This window comes from Pseudorasbora parva, chromosome 13 (genome assembly GCF_024679245.1).
Source record: "Pseudorasbora parva isolate DD20220531a chromosome 13, ASM2467924v1, whole genome shotgun sequence".
Classification (NCBI taxonomy): domain Eukaryota; kingdom Metazoa; phylum Chordata; class Actinopteri; order Cypriniformes; family Gobionidae; genus Pseudorasbora; species Pseudorasbora parva.
Window position 1 is genome coordinate 37,730,462 of NC_090184.1, and position 19,391 is coordinate 37,749,852.

Sequence of the window (19,391 nt, forward strand, 5' to 3'; positions counted from 1 at the left end):
CTGATGTCAGAAAGTTAATAACTACAGTAACTTGTGGGATCAGCCCTGATTTGAGACGCGAACCGTTTAGAACTATTCAGTTCGATTTGGTGAACTGGTTCGACCGGTTCACTATAAAGATCCGGTTAAAAAGAACGATTCGTTCGCGAACCGGACATCACTAACATGGAGACGGTAAAGATATCATTTTCAAAACCTTGCGTCTTCAGGCCCCCAAAATGCTGTTGTCGTCTAAATGAACAGTCAAAACGCATAACATTTTTCAGTGTTAGGTAAACATTCCCTAAATGAGGCAATTAACAAACAACAGGTTCAAACCAAGGGGGTAATCTAGCACTCGGAAAGCGTTCCACCCCTAGGGGCTGCCATTGCTAACCAAGCCATCACCTGCTGTTAGCATCCCATTGACTCCCATTCATTTTTGAGTCACTTTGACAGTGAATAACTTTACATCTGAGGCGTTTAAAGACTCCATTTGTCCATTGTTTATTTCTAAAGAAACACGACAATGCATAAAAGGCTCCATTACCTTGTATCTTACACTATTGCCCCGCAGAAGCTGTTTTTGTAAAAATAGGCTAACGATTGCGTCATAACCATTGAGAAATTACCGTATAGACCTGAGGAGACGCTCGCAGGCAATCTTTTACTGTCTATGAGACAGTCGGGGGGACGTGGAGACATAAAGTCTGATAAAGTCAAGAGAGAAGAATGGGGAGAAGCCCATAGTGAGCCAAAAGCAACGGGAGAAAATATTTAAACAACGTGATTCAGCTTTCACTTTCCACAACTACTAGAAGACCTACAGCTGTCAGACAGGAGGCTCACGTCACATATACGTCGTCAAGCTCAGTCTGAGCCTGCGCAGTTCGCTCAGCCATCAGGAAGTGAGTGCTCCTATACTGACATCACTTAACGCCGTAGAAGGCAATGGGATCGCTCCGTCCATTTCTTTTACTGTCTATGGTTCAAACACACTAGGAAACTGGGTCAAATTACACAGGAAAACTAGCCTGACGTGGTCATACTCAATTCTAGTCAGAATATGAGTCTGAAACTGCTCCATTGGGCTGTGATTATGAGGCGTGTTTCAACCGAACCAGGAAAGACATCAATTGGATAGACCAACAACCAATCAGAGCAACGAAGCAACGCATTGTCAAATGTCAACAGAGTTCAACTGCACTGTGTTGCCAAGTCTGCGTTTTTTCCCCCCGCGGGTTGTTTTCTATGTCCGTGGGTTGAAGCGACTATTATGTGATATATAGACCCATGAGTGCGAATTTTAGCAGGCAACCATGCCAAAATAACACACATTTTACCCCCAAACGCCATTTTTTCCCCGGAGAACCCCCCGAGAAGCTATTGTTTAGAGCTAGTAGTTGGCGGGTTTTGTTGTAAAAACTTGGCAACCCTGTCTGCACGCTTGCTGAAATGAGGCTGGAATACATGATCTTTGCCGGTGTTGTAAAAAAATAAAAGAATTGAATGATACACAGAGTACTTACCCAACATGATCATCATTTCTGAGAGAAATTGTGAAGGTGAATGCAGATACAAACAAGCTCTCCGTTTAAGATTTGAACAAATATAATCCAATCCCCTTTGATGATGTGCATGATTACGTTACTGTTTATCATCTGTCCGTCATCGTCTAAAGCCCGCCCTGATGATTTCATTGGTCCGAACAGTTTCTCCTCTATGGAGCAAGGCCAGACCGAACTGCCCGACCTAAAAAATGTGTGGGCGGGGCTAAGTTCAGCTGGCATCCAGGCTACAGGAAAACAGGAACAGAACTAAAACACAAAGAAACTAAGCCAAAAAAGATCATGTATGTGACATAGGCCTGGTTTCAAAGACTTGGCTTAGATTAAGCCAGGATTAGGCCTTAGGTCAATTAGGACATTTAAGCAGCTTTTATAAATGTGCCCTAGAAAAAAAAACATCACTGTTGTGCATCTGGAGACAAAACAATGGCACTGAGATATTTTAAGATATAATAGTGCAAGTTGCTTTCACTTAAAACTGCTCAAACATGCATTTATAGTCTTATAGATGTGTATAAGATTTTAAAAAATGAAAAATATGAAAAACTTTCAATCGAAATGTAAATTTTACATTTTTAATTCTGTGGAAACAATGGCTGAAACAATATTCCATAAATGAGCTAAATTTGTCATATGTTTCAAGTTGTATATAGACTACTTTTATGATGACTTTGGGTCATTTTTAAAGCCTAAAAACATTATTATTGTAATTGCATGGAAAAGAGCAACAAATACTTCAAAATCACTTTCAAGTTATGGGTTAGGAATGGGTAAAAACTTTTTTTTCGTGTGAACTATCCCTTTAACCAAGTCTCTCTGAAGAATATAGTCAATCAATGGCACAAAGTAACACTTCAAGGTGGATATTTTGATCCTGCTACAACTGGCGCGAGCGGCTGACCAGGTGCTGTCATGCAACACTTGTTCTTCTGCTCGATTCTTTGTGTTTAGTTTTCACTGATCTCCTCACCTTTGACACACACCTGTTTTAAGAGGAATTCCTGTGAAAAGACCTCATAAATATTTCACCTGCTTGCTTAGGACAGATAAAATAGAGGTATTGTTTTATGACACAGAATACCACAGAAGGGGGCATTCGGTGCTTGAACAATGATTATTGAGTTAAAAGAGCTTTGTTTGGTGTTATCTTGTTGACTTCATCAATATAATAGATGAATTAGTGGGCATTGCATGCTGAATAAAAGTATTAGATTCTTCCATAAATCTTACTGAGACTTGGAAAACATTTGATGAAGTCCAGGGTGAGTCTGTGTTAATGAACACCCTCGGCGCCAGAAATGTGTCGCATGCACAGAGTGCTTTACTAAGGGTCTGGTTGCCATGGCATCAATAACTCAAGAGATCATTACAGGCAATAAAAACATAAGCACATTCCGAAGTAGACGTAGATGGCCAGGGCTCATCTGAAACGTGTCATGGTAATGATGAGAAATATTACAAGCTTTGTAAAAGCTTTCTACTATCGTCTCCCCGTCTCTGTTTTAACACTCGGCCACACGTCGTCCCTTAAATCAGCAGAAAGAGTTTTGGCCTTAATGAGACCACCATCTTTGCTCAATATTCATCCGTCATGTTTTAAGGACTCTTTATTTGTCCTTGAGCGTCTTCGTACCGTTCTTCTGATTCATTGCTGCCGTTTCCTTTCAGATGTGCCTGCTCGACTTTTACATTGGAGGACAGCGCCATCTGTCTGACGTCCGAGCAAAGCACCATGGACATAGAAAGAGATGACGACTCGGTGCTGGATGTCTACTTTGTGAGTTTCTGCATTACACTTAGTCGATTAGATCTTGAGGGATCTATGGACCTTAATTAAGGTCGAAAAAAGTGGAAATAGGTTCAATAGGTTGAACTGTCCTGTTTTTTGCAAAGACGTTAATTTATCAGACTTAATTATCAAAGGTAGCCCTACAAAACACACAGTAGAATCCACTGTACTTTTATCCCTCGCAGCCTTGTTTTCACTCACACCAAATTAAATAGGCGTTTGCCCTCTATAAGTTCCTTTTGTTCTGTAATGAAATTGTCAAAAGTTAAATTAAAATATCTATTATTACATAATACCGTATGAATACAGTATATAATACTCCCTATTTGTATAGCAACTTCATAAAAAATATTTTATACATATTTATAAATATCATATTAAATTGTAAAAGTTATTATAATAGTGGGGTCATAAGGTCAGGTAATATTATAAATTATAATAATAAAAAAATTAAACAAAGGATAACTTTATAATATAAAAATATTATCATTAGATTTATCATGCATAAATATCAGATTATTATAATAATTATTTATATTAAAAAAGTAGTTTTTGTTATTATTTCAAAAAATATATTTTAAATATAGTATGAAATGTATAACTTGTAACTGCTATGAACTTAGATAATGTTAAGATCATAATTAATAATAATAATTAATAATAATGAAAAAATATTTAGATATAATAATTATATACAATAAATATTATTATATACATGTATATAATATCCTTGTTATACATATATATAAATATAAAAAAACTTTTTAATTATATTATGAATTTTATACTGCCACACTAATAACTTACTACTATACATTTTCCAGTATTTTCTATTATTATTTTAATGATAATAATAAATGGACAAATATTTATATATATATATATATATATATATTTATAAATGTTTATGAATGATTACAATAGTTAATATACTGTATACACACACATTTATAAATATCAAATTAATTATAATTGTAGTAGATTATATTGAAACTTTTTTGATATTTAATTTTTTTTATAAATATCAGATTAATACAAATTATTTATATCGTATCGAAACATTTTTGTATATATTTTGACAATTAATAAATTGTAATTGTAAACAATTAATAATTGTAACTGTAACTTTAATTAACACATATATATATATATATATATATATATATATATATATATATATATATATATATATAATTATTATTATAATTTATAATTATTATTATAATTTATAATTATTATAATTATTTCAATTGTATTAATTATGATTTTATTATTATATATTATAAATGACAGCCACTTACAACTTGTAACTGCTGTTAACTTTGACTGTGTTGTTGTTTATCATCTTTCCAGTGAGGAGCAAAGTGAAATAATCCATTATCTCTCCCCTCGCCATCACCTCTGGATCCTCCAAGAGCGCCCCCTGCTGCCAAACAAATAGAAGAACTCATTGTGCTGACTTTTGCCAATACAACAACTACAAACATACATCTACACATCAAATCCCAATGCTAAACATTTCCTTGAACTGTTTGAAGGGACTGTGGCTGTAAGATGGACATCCAACCAAATGCAGATGTGCTTATGTAGCCCTGAGCTTCTCAGCAGCAAAAGAACAGATTCTTGGCAGCTCAGAGATCAGACTGAACACAGACGTAACGTGACGTTGTTCCATAAACATGCAATAAATATGCTCCTCTGATATGCAAAGATGGTTTCTAACAGCTATCCTCTTTACCTCTTAAAGGATCTAGTCTTTAGTGATCTAGAAGCAATGCTTGGCGATTCAAACTCTAGCCGTTCAGATATTTTTAAATGTGCAATTTTCATACATTATACAAAAGTGTGTGTTATGGTAGTTCTCCTCACTGGAGTAATAATCCTGACGTTTTATTTCCAAGGAAACACAGAGTTTCTAGGAAACAGTGGATGTGTGACTTTAGACATCTCTTATGAGTACAGATGTGTGACGTATTGTAAATGCAGGAGTGTAACTTCAGTCATGCTCAGATTTATGCTGGTACATCAGCTCCTGATAATCAAGAGTGGGATTTGCATCAGCACTGCATCATTTACAGCACATTTATCCAGATGCCAGAATGTTTTTATGTGCTAAAATGCAGATTAGAAGTCAGTCTTTTATGTGGGGATTGGGTGAGTTTCATACACACAAATGCATTCTCTCAGGAGATCCTTTTCCTAGAGCTGTCCAAATGATTGCTTGATGTTAGATGCTAGTGCGCTTCTGATTTTAAATGCCATGTCAGAACTGTCTTTTGAATATTATTATTGCACCTTTGTTTGTTTTGAGGCCATAATTTATTAAATCATTATTATAAATTAACATTGTGCTGGTCTGAATTTCATTTTGACCAATATTTGGCCATTTTGGGAATTATCGGGACGTACCAACAACCAATTCACTTGGTCGATTTACAGTGGTTTTCAAATGAGTGAATTTTCAAGTTAATAATTGAAAGATAATGTATTTCAAATATGTATGACCTCATGTATTTTGTATCTTAAAACTCATCCATTTCTTTGGTTATCCCCAGGGTGCAAATGGACGATATTTGCGTCATGGGAGGAATTTTTCCAGAAATAAAATGCATAAATCTCTTGTCTCAGGGGGATATGAGGGGGGAAAGCACAATCATTTGAAAATACTCCAGGGTTTCTACTGATACAGGGGCCATATGCTAATCGCTGAAGTAACCCTTTAATGCACTGCAAACTAACATGAACAAACCATGAACAGCTGGATTTTTATGAAAGTTAACAAAGCTGAACGGATGTGTTGTTCATGGTTAGTTCATGTTACCTAACTATATAACCTTGTAAAGTGTTACCAAGAAATCTACTGGCGAGCCACCCACATGATGCTGACAAATACAGGGAAATCTAGCAGCTAAAATAAATGTCCATTTCATTTAGGCAAATATGTATACATTTTGCTAAAACTGTGTTGTAAAAATGTACAACATACACTATCATTCGGAAGTAAGACATTTTGTTTTGGAAAGAAGTCTCCACACTCAAAAAATTAATAAAATAAAAAATAAAATGCTGGGTTAAAAACAACCATTTCTGGGTTATTTGGCAACCCAGTGCTGGGTAACAATCCGACAGAACACATGCTGGGTTATTTGTATCCAGCTTGTTGGGTTTTATACATGAACCCATTTGCTGTGTTGTTCTTTGAAAGTGCTGGGTCAGTCAAATTGAGATCAGAGGTTTTTAATTTTAAATAATAAAAATGCACTCTAAAAACTCTGTTGTATTGCTATCGGACAGAAACAGTTCATTTGCAATATTTTTTATTCGACTACTGTCGTTTTTTAGTTTTTTACTATCATAATATTCAATCAAAAACATTTAATAAATGTTTTAGAAGGCCCTATGACAGGAGCAGCAACAGCAGCCAATGGAAAACTGCTATCAGTAGTAGGCTGTTCCAGTTCATTAAATGGCAGTTTTATATGTATATTTTTATTTTTCCTTGGAAAGATTATTATTATTATTATTATTATTATTATTAATCTTATTATTATTATTATTTTAAAGAAATAAGTTATATCTTATTATAGTTAGTGGAGCGCATGGCACTTGCAGCTTAGCACAGCGATGTCGCATGTTTCAGTTTCTGGCCTGGTTTGGCTCGCTGGCGCCGCGACGCGTAGCTGTGACCTACATGGAAACAAAACAGGTAAAATGTCAGACTAGACATTTTCTTCTTTGCACAGTAATAATTTGATATGAATAGAATATAATACAAACATTGAATTAATTCAGGAAGTTTCCCCTCAGGAAATTTTCTCTCAGAACAAAACAAGAAAATCGCTGTTTACAAATGTGTCCAGTTTTAACCGGGTTGGCAGTGGCACAGACTACCCAAAATTAATGAGGACTCAGCTGCTGAGATACAGAAAAACTACCCACCACTGGGTAAAAATATTTTTTATAAAATAACTCAATAAAATGACCCAGCAGACTGAAGCCAGTATTTGGTAAAATAACCCAGCATTTTTTCAAACTGATGCTCACTAAGGATGCATTTAACTGTTTTGTATTTTAATATATTTTATGGCAAATCTATAACATTTCTTATTATTAATAATAAGAAAATAACATTATAAGAAGTATCTCATCATTCACAGCTTTTTATGTACAGTAGGCTATAGCCTACAGGCCCTATTATGTGATTTTATGTCTTTATCAATAACCGTGAACATATTGGGATGTATACAGAAAGGTTAAAAGAAAACTGTAATTTTCTGTAATTGTTAAGAAGTTGTCAGTCAGCACGTTAGTGTTACTCAGCCTATGTCCATAAATAAATCCCACAATAGTGTCCCTCACCAACACCACCAGAAGGTTGCAGGATGTTTTGTTATGAGCGTAACACCTTCCCCCAGTTCTTTCTACTATCTTGGAGAGTTCTCCCATTCTAGAAAGTACCAGTCAGACCTCCATCACAGCAGCTGTTGGGAGACACCCCCTCCCATCAGGCAGCTCTGGACATTTGCTACTGATTTCTCAGCTGTCATACCCTCTCCCTAAATAGACCATATCAGAGACGGGCCATTTCACTGATATGAGGGGTGACCACACATCTGTAAATGAAAATGAATATACCATTACAGGAATACATTTAAAGCAGAATGTGGAATATTTAGAAAAGACAAAAGATATAATAATTTTTTGTGACTGATTATATGCACAATGCATTTGCATCACCAGACGGGGTGGATGAAGGCCGTGCCACCCCTCACAATAAAATGGATCCATCCATTACCCTGGTATGACCACCCCCATGTGCAAGATATATATATATATATATAAGTGACTCTTGGGGGGGCGTTATAACTGATAAACCCAAACGACAAGAAACTACACTTTGAACAGACTGTTTCTCTTACAACAAAGCAGGATTGACCTCAATGACGGTATGTAACTATAATGGCATTTTTTTGGATGCATAATTTGTAGTCGTAGGAGACAGAATGGGGAATATTTCTAATTTATAGAAAACAGAAGTTGGCATTCACTGTGTTCAGTATTGTGGTGGTAGGATCTTGTATGAGGCCACTGTTGCCCAAATAAGGCTTGAGGGTCAGACATTTAAAGTCAGAGATAACATGTGCTTGAACACTTGCTTAAGAAAATTGGCACCTAAATGGTAAGTTTGAATGTATTTTGATGTGTGAAATTGAAATGTTACAAGGAATGTGTTTGAATTAAAGGTTTGTAATTAGGCAAAAAACATTGTTTTTCATGCACAGGTCCAATTTGCGATTTTGGGGTATTTGACTTTTCATCGCGTGTGTTTTCAGGAAAGATTTTTCTCAATATGTGCTTTTTTCAAGCCAGAAAATTCCTCTTCAGTTGCGCTTATACACCAAATTTTACAGTTTTATTCCTGTCTATATTTCGAAAGTTTTTACATAGGGGTTTGTTCATTTGAATGAGTTAAAAAAAAAAAAAAAATATATATATATATATATATATATATATATATAATTTATTTTAATTTTTTTATTTTTTTTCTGTCTGTTGGCAGTATTTTCCCTGGATCTCTGTAAAAACCTCTGACTCTGATATCTCATAAATTATTCTGAACCTGACTTTATCCAATGTTTAGATATATGTTCTGGAATTGTATGCAAAGTAATGCATATTTAATTAGATACAGACTCATTTACATATTAAACATAACATTTCAGAAAACTTACAAACTGCAAAAATGTTTGCAATTCCTAATGTGATCAATCAACTGTAGAAGTATGGTATATATTATGTTGTCTCTACTCACGACTCTATGACTTTACTCTATTCACCTTGAATGTCTTGCTCTAAATAATATTTTTAGTGAACAACGTAATGGATATAAATGTTTTATGTATATTTTCATCCAAATTTTTTTCGTATATTTTAAAAAATATTTAATATGGTAACACTTTTTAGGGTCCAATTCTCACTATTAGCATGCATATTATCGTCTGTTTATTAGTACGTGTGACCAATAATATTAATACTTGCTAATTTTTTAATGTTGTGTGCAAGTATATAGTCTGAATGATAAATCAAAATAATTTAAAATGTAGCACTTACATTTTGACTGTATACAGAAAAGGTTTGCATGTGAACAAAATGCAGCTTTTTAAATTGTCACATTCTCTGATAGATGGGTGAAATTGGAGATCCGGTCCAGTTTAAGGACGAGGGTAACAAGTACTTCCAGGCTGGAGAAATCGACAAAGCTATTGAGAGTTACACTAAAGCCATAAAGGCCTGCAAAGACAAGAAAGTGCTAGCGGTCATCTACAGGAACAGATCAGCTTGTTTCCTGAAAAAGGTAAAATTCTACATACTGTACACAGTAATACTACTGTACTATTGTGTTCAATTCCTCCTGGTAAGTTTGAATTTCCGAATTGGGAAGTTTACTATGTCAGGTGCATTAAAACCACTTTTGTTGAAGCAAGATGGCGGTGTACCTTCTCTTAAAGGAATAGTTCATCCAAAAATTGAAATTCTGTTATTAATTACTGAAATTAATCTGAGAGCTCTCCATTTGAAGCAACGCAACTTTAATGCTTCATAAAGTTCATAAAGACATCTTAAAAATTAATCAATTTTAATCTTTCATTCTTATGTGTTATGCAACACATTTGAGCTTCCTCAAGAACCAATGAGGTTCATTCCCTTGTTATGCAGCACGTTTGAGCTCCAGCAAGAACCAATGAGGTTCAGTCTCGTGTTACGCAGCACGTTTGAGCTTCCTCAAGAACCAATGAGGTTCATTCTCATGTTACGCAGCACGTTTGAGCTTCCTCAAGAATCAATGAGGTTCAGTCTCGTGTTACGCAGCACGTTTGAGCTTCCTCAAGAACCAATGAGGTTCATTCTCATGTTACGCAGCACATTTGAGCTTCCTCAAGAACCAATGAGGTTCATTCTCATGTTACGCAGCACGTTTGAGCTTCCTCAAGAACCAATGAGGTTCATTCTCGTGTTACGCAGCACGTTTGAGCTCCAGCAAGAACCAATGAGGTTCAGTCTCGTGTTACGCAGCACGTTTGAGCTTCCTCAAGAACCAATGAGGTTCAGTCTCGTGTTACGCAGCACGTTTGAGCTCTAGCAAGAACCAATGAGGTTCATTCTCGTGTTACGCAGCACGTTTGAGCTCCAGCAAGAACCAATGAGGTTCAGTCTCGTGTTACGCAGCACGTTTGAGCTTCCTCAAGAACCAATGAGGTTCATTCTCATGTTACGCAGCACGTTTGAGCTCCAGCAAGAACCAATGAGGTTCAGTCTCGTGTTACGCAGCACGTTTGAGCTTCCTCAAGAACCAATGAGGTTCATTCTCATGTTACGCAGCACGTTTGAGCTTCCTCAAGAACCAATGAGGTTCATTCTCATGTTACGCAGCACGTTTGAGCTTCCTCAAGAACCAATGAGGTTCATTCTCGTGTTACGCAGCACGTTTGAGCTCCAGCAAGAACCAATGAGGTTCATTCTCATGTTACACAGCACGTTTGAGCTTCCTCAAGAACCAATGAGGTTCATTCTCATGTTACGCGGCACGTTTGAGCTCCAGCAAGAACCAATGAGGTTCAGTCTCGTGTTACGCAGCACGTTTGAGCTCCAGCAAGAACCAATGAGGTTCATTCTCATGTTACACAGCACGTTTGAGCTTCCTCAAGAACCAATGAGGTTCATTCTCATGTTACACAGCACGTTTGAGCTTCCTCAAGAACCAATGAGGTTCATTCTCGTGTTACGCGGCACGTTTAAGCTTCCTCAAGAGTTTTTTTCCTGTGCTTCAAGCATGTTGGGTTGCGCTTCAGTTTGTATTCAGTGATCAGTGTTTACTGTATATGTGGATAAGAGACTAAATTAAATATATATTTTTTTAAATCTTAATTTGTGTCCCAAAGATGAACAAAGGTCTTACGGGTTTGGAACGACATGAGGGTAATTCATTAATGACAGAATTTTCATATTTAGCTAAACTAACCCTATAAATAACTACATAAAAAAGATTGGGGCAAACTTCCCACTGGTATTTACAACTTTTTTGGTGCCGTTCAACTCATAAATACGATTTCCGACATGACTTGAATGCACCATCACATGTATTTCTGCATGAATTTCATGATGTCTTGTTTTCCAGGAAAATTACAACAACGCAGCATCAGACGCTAGCAAAGGTAGGATTTGCCAGTAAATTGTAAAAATAAAATAAAACCTTTTTCAGCTCTGATTTTCAAGTATGCCATCTTTATACCGTAAAACATGTTTCACTTTGTCCATTAAATCATGACTAATTAATGCTGATCTGTTTCTTTTATACAACTGTAGCAATCGATGTGGATGCTGCGGACATCAAGGCTCTGTACAGAAGATGCCAAGCACTCGAGAAGCTTGGCAAACTGGACATGGCCTTTAAGGACGTTCAGAGATGTGCAACCATAGAGCCTAAAAACAAGACCTTCCTCGAGACCCTCAGAAGACTCGGAGCTGAGATCCAACAGAAGGTGGGGATCGCTCCTGTAAAGAGGCTTTTGAGTCCACGTTATGCACAGTTTCTAAAGAGCATGTCTCATTTTACCCACAGCTCAAAACCACCTTCTCAACAGACTCCAGAGTGCAGAACATGTTTGACATCCTATTTTCAGATGAATCAGATAAGGAAAAGAGAGAAAAGGTTTGAACAGTTTCCCAGAACTCTTTTCGAGAACGGTTCTCTGTTAGTTTAGAATAGTAAAGCAAAATGATCACATGATAAACTGAACAACATCTTTGTCGGGTCCAATAGGCTGCCAACAACTTGATTGTCCTGGCCAGAGAGGACGCCGGAGCAGAGAGAATATTCCAGAACAATGGCGTGCCTTTGCTTGTGCAGCTGATTGACACAGGAAACCCTGAGATGATTCTGGCAGCCATCCGGACTCTGTCAGGAATGTGCACAGGCCACAGAGCAAGGGTGAGGAACAGAAAAATAATCAATATTTTTTTTTTTTTTTACTATATATCCTCTGATAAGCAAAATTGCACATTAAAACTGTGCATGGATATGCATATACATATACATTAAGATATTGTTTTAAGGTAATTTATGCTGAATTCATTTGTATTATTTTTATGTTGTATTTTTGTTTTTAAATAAGACCATTTTTTCTTATATTTAGGCATAAATATAACTTTTATGTGAGGGAAAAAACACTTAATAAAATTAATGTTAATATAATAATTTACATATTAAGTATTATATCAAATATATGTATAAGTGTTTTTGCAAATTTATGCAATAAAGAATACAATATACGAATATAGATAAATAATAGGGAATACAATAAAGGACACTTTAGGTGCAAGAAGATGCGAAAGAGAACTCACTTCAGCACTAGTGCGCTGTGTGAGAAGTTTTGTGTGCGGATGCATCCAAAGAGCGCACACGGAAAGGCCCTGCCCAAACGGCACACTTCATGTGCACTTGTGGTCTTGTGACTTACAAGACTTCTTGTGACTTATTGGTCTTGCTAGTCCGCTAGTCCACCATAGACACCCATTTGTCATTTTAGGTTTCAGAGAGGGGCACACGAGCACCCCCTTTGCAGTCGTTATTTACCCTTGAATGAGGAAAAAACATTGTGTCAAAAAAAGCCCATCTTGGCGAATATACTCATGAACACAGTCGGTTATGTCAGTTAAGAAATAAAATGCACATGTAACTATATTGAATCCAGACATTAGTTCTTAAAGTGACAGCAGCCTAATATTCCTGCTGCTGTCTGTGTTTTTAAAGTTAATCCAAAAAATTGCATAGAAAGGACTGCTCTTGACTGAATAACTTTTGTAACTTTAATAAGTATTAATATATATTTAATTCATTCAGTAAGACTATGTAGTGCTATTTTCTGTTTTATTACTTTATTCAATTTCTCTTCCTGCAAAAACCACTGTAAAATTTGTGTTTGTTCTATTGTATTTATTGCTATTGCTCATAATTTGATTATTTGTTCTTATTTTATTAATAAATGTGTACTTGTACTTCTTTTCCAGAGCTGTAGAAGTCAATAAAATAATATATACACATATATATGGCAACAATGCCTCCAAAAATAAAACTATATAGTCTGGATCTATATGCAGATAAAAAATGTGTTTAATAGCTCCAATAATGAGAAATATCCATAACTTGACCACGAAACACATGACATGAGCTTTAAGCTCAAGGCCTCGATCCGTAACAACACATAAGGCACACTTACGAACAAACAATAATCCACATAACAGAAATTACATAAACTAAATACCATGACAAGAACTATAAAAGAACATTAACGGCTAATTGCAAAATAAAAGACATGGCAACGTACAGAATCCTGACAATATATAATTTTTTTCAATTTATTTCATGGGGTCTTAATGGCAATATCAGCCCTCTTGGTACAATTTCCTGTGTTTGTGGCCATTTATTTATAAATGTTTGTGTTAATAATGTCTTAAAAGGCAACTGCCATCATCCACATGGTGGGAATTAGCAAAGTGTGCAGCATCATGGCTATGGACAATGAGGAGATTGCTCTGGCAACTGCAAACATGTTCCAGTGTATCTATGACTCCCTCTCTGGAGGAGACAAGAGAAATTATGGCAAAGAAGAGGCCCTCGTACTCGGTAAGGAGCGGACAGCTGAGCAAATGAGCATTCAGAGCAGCATGTGTGATCGTTTGAACCAATTTGCAGTAGGATATTGCGTGTTAAAAGTGCAAACTGCTTTTGTCCGATGACTGGCAGACTCCAGTAGGGACTTGAAGGATATCCTACTTGCCTTGTTGGAGATGATCGCAAGCAAAAAGGTGTCTGGACACGGGAGAGACCAGGCCCTGAACCTCCTGACCAGGAATGTGCCAAGAAAAGACAAGAAAGACCCGGACCACTCCAAGTGCCTTTTCACCATTGACCACGGTAAGTTTCTGTAAAATCCAACGCTGTTCTTACTAAGACTTTTTTAGTGACCTTTACTTAACGTCCAATAATTTGTTGACCTTACTTAAAATAATTTAGTAATCTGAACTATTTGCATGCTATGCCTTGTTACTTAGAAAACACAAGTAAACATTACTTGACTGGTTTGAATACCATTTTGCCAAAAACAACAACAACAAAAAAACACCGGATGGCCGGGTAAATTGATTTTGAGGCAGGGCGGGTTTAATAGACTTTTGACTCATTTCCTCCACTTCCTCTCACTTAAAGGCCATTTCCTTTAATCCAGTGAATCACAAAAAAATAGAAAAGTAATCTGCCGTTCAAATATTGTAACGAACATGAGGAGCCAAGTCCAAAGATTAAAATCCACTAGCATATGAAGAAAGAGATTACACATTCGTTTTGCTGTCCAAAGCAAACATTATTCTTTTAATTTCTTTTAGGCTAATAGAAAGACTGAAATGACATGTTTTAATGTTTTTTTTATTCATGGAAATGTCTCGAAAACAGGCCTGAAGAAGATTCTGAAGGTCTGCGGTCAGGTTCCCGAACTTCCTGATCAGTTGCCGCTGACAGAAAACACACAGCTGATTGCCAGCGTTCTCCTCGACAAAATCTACGATGACTTGCGGTGTGACCCTGAGCGAGATAACTTCAGAGATATCTGTGATGAGTACATTAAGTAAGTTCCACTTTTGCCACAAAATTAATACACAGAATTCATAGATCACACATAGAACTATACTATACTTAATGTCACCGGTTTTCATCAATAGGAGCAAGTTTGACCCCAACGACATGGACAAAAACATCCATGCCATCAATACTTTGTCAGGCATCTTGCAGGGGCCTTTCGACGTGGGCAATGTCCTTGCGGGTCGTCAGGGCATTATGGAGATGATGGTGGCTCTTTGTGGATCTGAACGTGAAGTGGACCAGTTGGTAGCAGTCGAGGCCCTCATTCACGCATCTACCAAAACCAGCAAAGCCTCCTTCTTTATCAGCAATGGAGTATCTCTGCTGAAGGAAATGTACAAGAAAACTAAGAATGAGAAGATCAAGATCCGAGCCCTTGTGGTACGCAAAATTACATGGTTTAATGCTATTCGAACTGTGTTTGCTGCAGTGTTCATTAGTGATTGAATGAGACCACAGCATTTGAAATATTTTGTAACATAATATATCCAACTTCTTTTCTCAGGGTCTGTGTAAACTGGGATCAGCTGGAGGAGATGATTACAGCATGAGACAATTTGCTGAGGGTTCCACTGAGAAACTGGCCAAGCAGTGCAGAAAGTGAGCAAAACGCTATATTTGAAGTATACAGTAATGGTGAAATATGTAATGTTTCAAAAGATTTATATTTCCCCAGTTCAAAAAGACTTAGACAGAAGAGTTAATTTCTGATTTCAGAGACTCATTAAATACATATGGCCACCGTCAATTACATTCTCAATAATGCTTATTCATGCAGATTTTATGGGGTCAAACTGAATTTCAACTAGATTTGTTTTTTTCCCAGGTGGCTCTGCAATCCTACACTTGATGTGCGCACCAGGAAATGGGCCATTGAAGGTTTGGCTTATCTTACCAATGATGCTGATGTAAAAGATGACTTTGTTGAGGATGAAGCAGCCATGCGGGCCATGTTTGAACTCGCCAAGGTATGTAAAAGATCTAATAAACCTAATAGAGATTCACATGTTAATGTACAAATGTACAATATACATTTTTCTCTTATAGTCAAAAGATAAGACCATCCTATATGCTGTTGCCTGCACCCTGGTCAACTGCACCAACAGCTACGACAAGAAAGACATCCTCCCGGAGTTGGTACAACTGGCTAAGTTCTCCAAACAGCACGTCCCTGAACAGCACCCGAAGGTACCAAACAGTCCTGTGATGGGGCAAATTAATCTTTAAAAGTACAAATGTTACATTTAGTTTCTTAATAAATCCTGCATGTTTAATAATGCTGTCAAAAATGTTAGTACATGATGTAATTTGAAATAATTGAAATATACATTTTAATGCATTTCGTTTGTGCTTTAGGATAAGAAGGACTTTATTGAAAGGCGAGTCAAGAAGCTATTGAAAGCTGGAGTCACATCAGCTCTTGCTGTCATGGTCAAAGCAGATAGTTCCATCCTGACTGATCAAACCAAAGAGATGCTTTCAAGGTAAGACTCAAAAAAAGTGAATTATTGAATACTTGACTATCTATCTATCTATCTATCTATCTATCTATCTATCTATCTATCTATCTATCTATCTATCTATCTATCTATCTATCTATCTATCTATCTATCTATCTATCTATCTATCTATCTATCTATCTATCTATCTATCTATCTATCTATCTATCTATCTATTCTAAAAATTCTATTCTATATGCTTTTTTTTCCACCCAGAGTGTTTCTTGCCTTGGCAGATAACATTAAAGATCGTGGCACAATTGTTGCTCAAGGTGGAGGAAAGGTAAAAGATCACAGAGAAAATACAAGACCATAGATACTTCAGTGAATGCCATACTTCAGTGAAATAAAAAAATACTCACTACTATGTCTGACAGGCTTTGATCCCATTAGCCCTGGAGGGAACCGACAAAGGAAAAGTAAAGGCCAGCCATGCTCTGGCTAAGATTGCTGCCGTCTCCAATCCTGAAATCGCCTTCCCTGGCGAGAGGGTAAAATAATCTGTGGCATGTGAAAAAAGACGAATTTGCTAAATATATTGTCAGGAAACCCTTAAAGGGTCATAAAACCTTAAAACACATTTTCTTCCATGTTATTGAAAACAATAATATTACACATTATTTTATGAGAGCATGAAAATATCTAAAATAAAATTGTATTCCTAATTTTCCATGTTTCTACTCTTTCCATAACAGATATATGAAGTTGTGCGACCACTGGTGTCCTTGCTAAGCACAGATCGAGATGGTATGGAAAACTTTGAAGCTCTGCTGGGTCTTACAAATCTTGCTGCCTTAAACGACAAACTTCGGTGAGTGCAAAACATTTTAGTTAGGGACTTGTTCTAAACCCCCACTATGAAGTATTAAATTCAACAACAACAAAAATCAGGAAAGGCAGGACTACACAAATACATAAAATACAGACTGGACAGGAAGTGGCTTCCTAGAAATTCAGTGAGGGTTCCCTCTGGTGGCCTGATGGAGGTACTGAAGGTTCTAATGACTACTTCTCATTTCTTATTTGTGCATCCTCGTTTCATTCCCTCGCTTCCTTTCCTTGCGTCTTAGCTCCACCCCCCTTAGGATGCGAGCGAAGGATTTATCTGTGTATCCTCGCTCATGGCTCCTCAGGAAGCTTCCTCGCTCCTCATTCCTCACCTCCTCGCAGTGCAATTAGAGAATTGAGATATCCATCAAGATGGATGAGTTCGATCGCTTTCCGTGTCATGGGCTGGAGGACGGAGGAGCAAGGAACGAGGAAGCATCAGTTACAGTATTGGGAAGCACCATGATGCCACGCTGCATCCTATTATGCAGTAGACGAAAAGCAATATGTGAACTGAGTAGAATTTGTCGTATTCATAGAAGAGTAGGTAATAGCTACATGGATAACTAGTATACTACAATAATTATATACTACTTCCGGCAAGATGGCGAAGTGTGCATCAAATGTACACTATCCCATAAGGCCATGGGAGGGGATTGGTAATGTTTTTTTTTACCATTAGTTTTTATTTTATTGTCATACTATATATATAAAACACATTTGAATAGTGTAATTACTTACTCGAAAGAAGTACCTACTCAGAGAGTATGCAATTTCTGGTGCAACCTGTCTTGATAGATGGATGGATGGATGGATGCATCCTCACACCATAGGGGGACTTTTTTTTCCCAGTTACACAGAACCAAATCCTTAAAGCTAAACTTTGGTACTATCCTGAAAATGCTAATATTTTATTTTATTTTATTTATCTCTCTTTCCACAGAGTGAAAATCCTAAAAGAAAAAGCACTTCCAGAGATTGAAAACTACATGTTTGAGGAACATGATCAAATCAGACAAGCCGCCACAGAGTGCATGTGCAATCTGGTTTCCTGCAAGGAGGTATGAAATTACTACCGAATACACATTCTGCTTATCAAATGTTTCCTTTTTTTGTTGGATGTAAATATTGACCAGATTCATTAATTCGACAGGTTCAAGACAGATTTCTGCAAGATGGCAATGATAAACTCAAGCTTCTTATCCTGCTCTGTAGTGAAGATGATGAGCAGCTTCAGAGGGCGTCTGCTGGCGCACTGGCCATGCTCACTGCCGCACAGAAGAAACTTGCGGTTAAGATGACTAAAGTGGTATGTATCGATAAATAGCCTTCACGTGCCACTGAAATTTACCACTGTTTTGTGGCATACAATGGTACAGTTTTGGTATCAGATGCTTATACCAATTATAATTTACTTTTTATCATCTACAGACCGAGCAGTGGCTTGAGATCTTGCAGAGATTGTGTATCCATGACAACCCAGAAATTCAGCACAGAGGTCTTGTGACAGTGTATAACATGCTGGATGCAGATGATGAACTAGCCAAGAAGCTCATTGAAAGTGAATTGTTGGAAATCCTGACATATGTGGCAAAACTGGAGGACAACCCCAAAAAGCAGGATGCTATTAACGCAGCTCGTGCCTGCCTGTCTAGAGCCATGGATCATGGACTTGTAAAGCCGTTTTCACAATAAACAGAAAACAATTCATTGTGACGTGTCATTAGACGGATAGAGAATGGTCTGCTTTCTGGGAAAGTGGAAAGATTGCAAACCATTTGCAATGTCTTCTTTTTAAAATGTCTAATGATATGCATAGTTCTTTTTAAGATTATGTTTGTGTGGCTGTTTGAGCAGTGGTCTTACATTTGGTATTTATTTAACATGCTCATTTCATATTTTATGTATTTGCACTGGTGAAGTTTTGATTAAAGAAAATCTTTTTTGAGAAAAGATAACTGGAATCTATTTTGTTCATTGATATTATCAGAATTACTCTTTCACGTATACAAGTACATTTTATAACCACACAC

General features: G+C 36.8%; 2 protein-coding genes across 3 annotated transcripts in view; both read left to right on the forward strand.

Annotated features, from left to right (window-relative positions):
• pip5k1bb (phosphatidylinositol-4-phosphate 5-kinase, type I, beta b) overlaps positions 1 to 5,698 on the forward strand; it is a 59,815-nt gene extending 54,117 nt beyond the window's left edge. The window contains exons 13-14 of one of the 2 annotated variants that reach the window (XR_010897587.1): positions 3,216 to 3,324; positions 4,690 to 5,698. Coding sequence is in view for 1 of the 2 variants with exons in the window: in XM_067414294.1 (XP_067270395.1) it covers positions 3,216 to 3,324; positions 4,690 to 4,692 (112 nt within the window). In the remaining variant the exon portion in view is untranslated. The remainder of the gene's footprint in view (positions 1 to 3,215; positions 3,325 to 4,689) is intronic. The other variant, XM_067414294.1, reaches the window with a different exon arrangement.
• Positions 5,699 to 8,188: 2,490 nt separating this feature from the next.
• unc45b (unc-45 myosin chaperone B) lies at positions 8,189 to 19,322 on the forward strand. Its single transcript, XM_067414299.1, has 20 exons — positions 8,189 to 8,282; positions 9,521 to 9,691; positions 11,513 to 11,549; positions 11,701 to 11,876; positions 11,957 to 12,046; positions 12,158 to 12,325; positions 13,855 to 14,020; positions 14,141 to 14,311; positions 14,846 to 15,017; positions 15,112 to 15,412; positions 15,537 to 15,631; positions 15,858 to 15,999; positions 16,079 to 16,219; positions 16,388 to 16,515; positions 16,747 to 16,813; positions 16,908 to 17,021; positions 17,226 to 17,341; positions 18,302 to 18,419; positions 18,512 to 18,667; positions 18,790 to 19,322. Exons 1-20 carry the CDS (start codon positions 8,277 to 8,279, stop codon positions 19,051 to 19,053), a joined length of 2,799 nt encoding a protein of 932 aa, XP_067270400.1. The 5' UTR covers positions 8,189 to 8,276; the 3' UTR covers positions 19,054 to 19,322.
• Positions 19,323 to 19,391: the final 69 nt, after the last annotated feature.

Excerpts from the sequence above, each read along its gene's own strand:
- unc45b (XM_067414299.1), top strand. Across the intron at positions 11,550-11,700 it reads AGCATCAGACGCTAGCAAAG|CAATCGATGTGGATGCTGCG; the intron begins GTAGGATTTGCC and ends ATACAACTGTAG. Across the intron at positions 17,342-18,301 it reads GCCTTAAACGACAAACTTCG|AGTGAAAATCCTAAAAGAAA; the intron begins GTGAGTGCAAAA and ends CTCTTTCCACAG.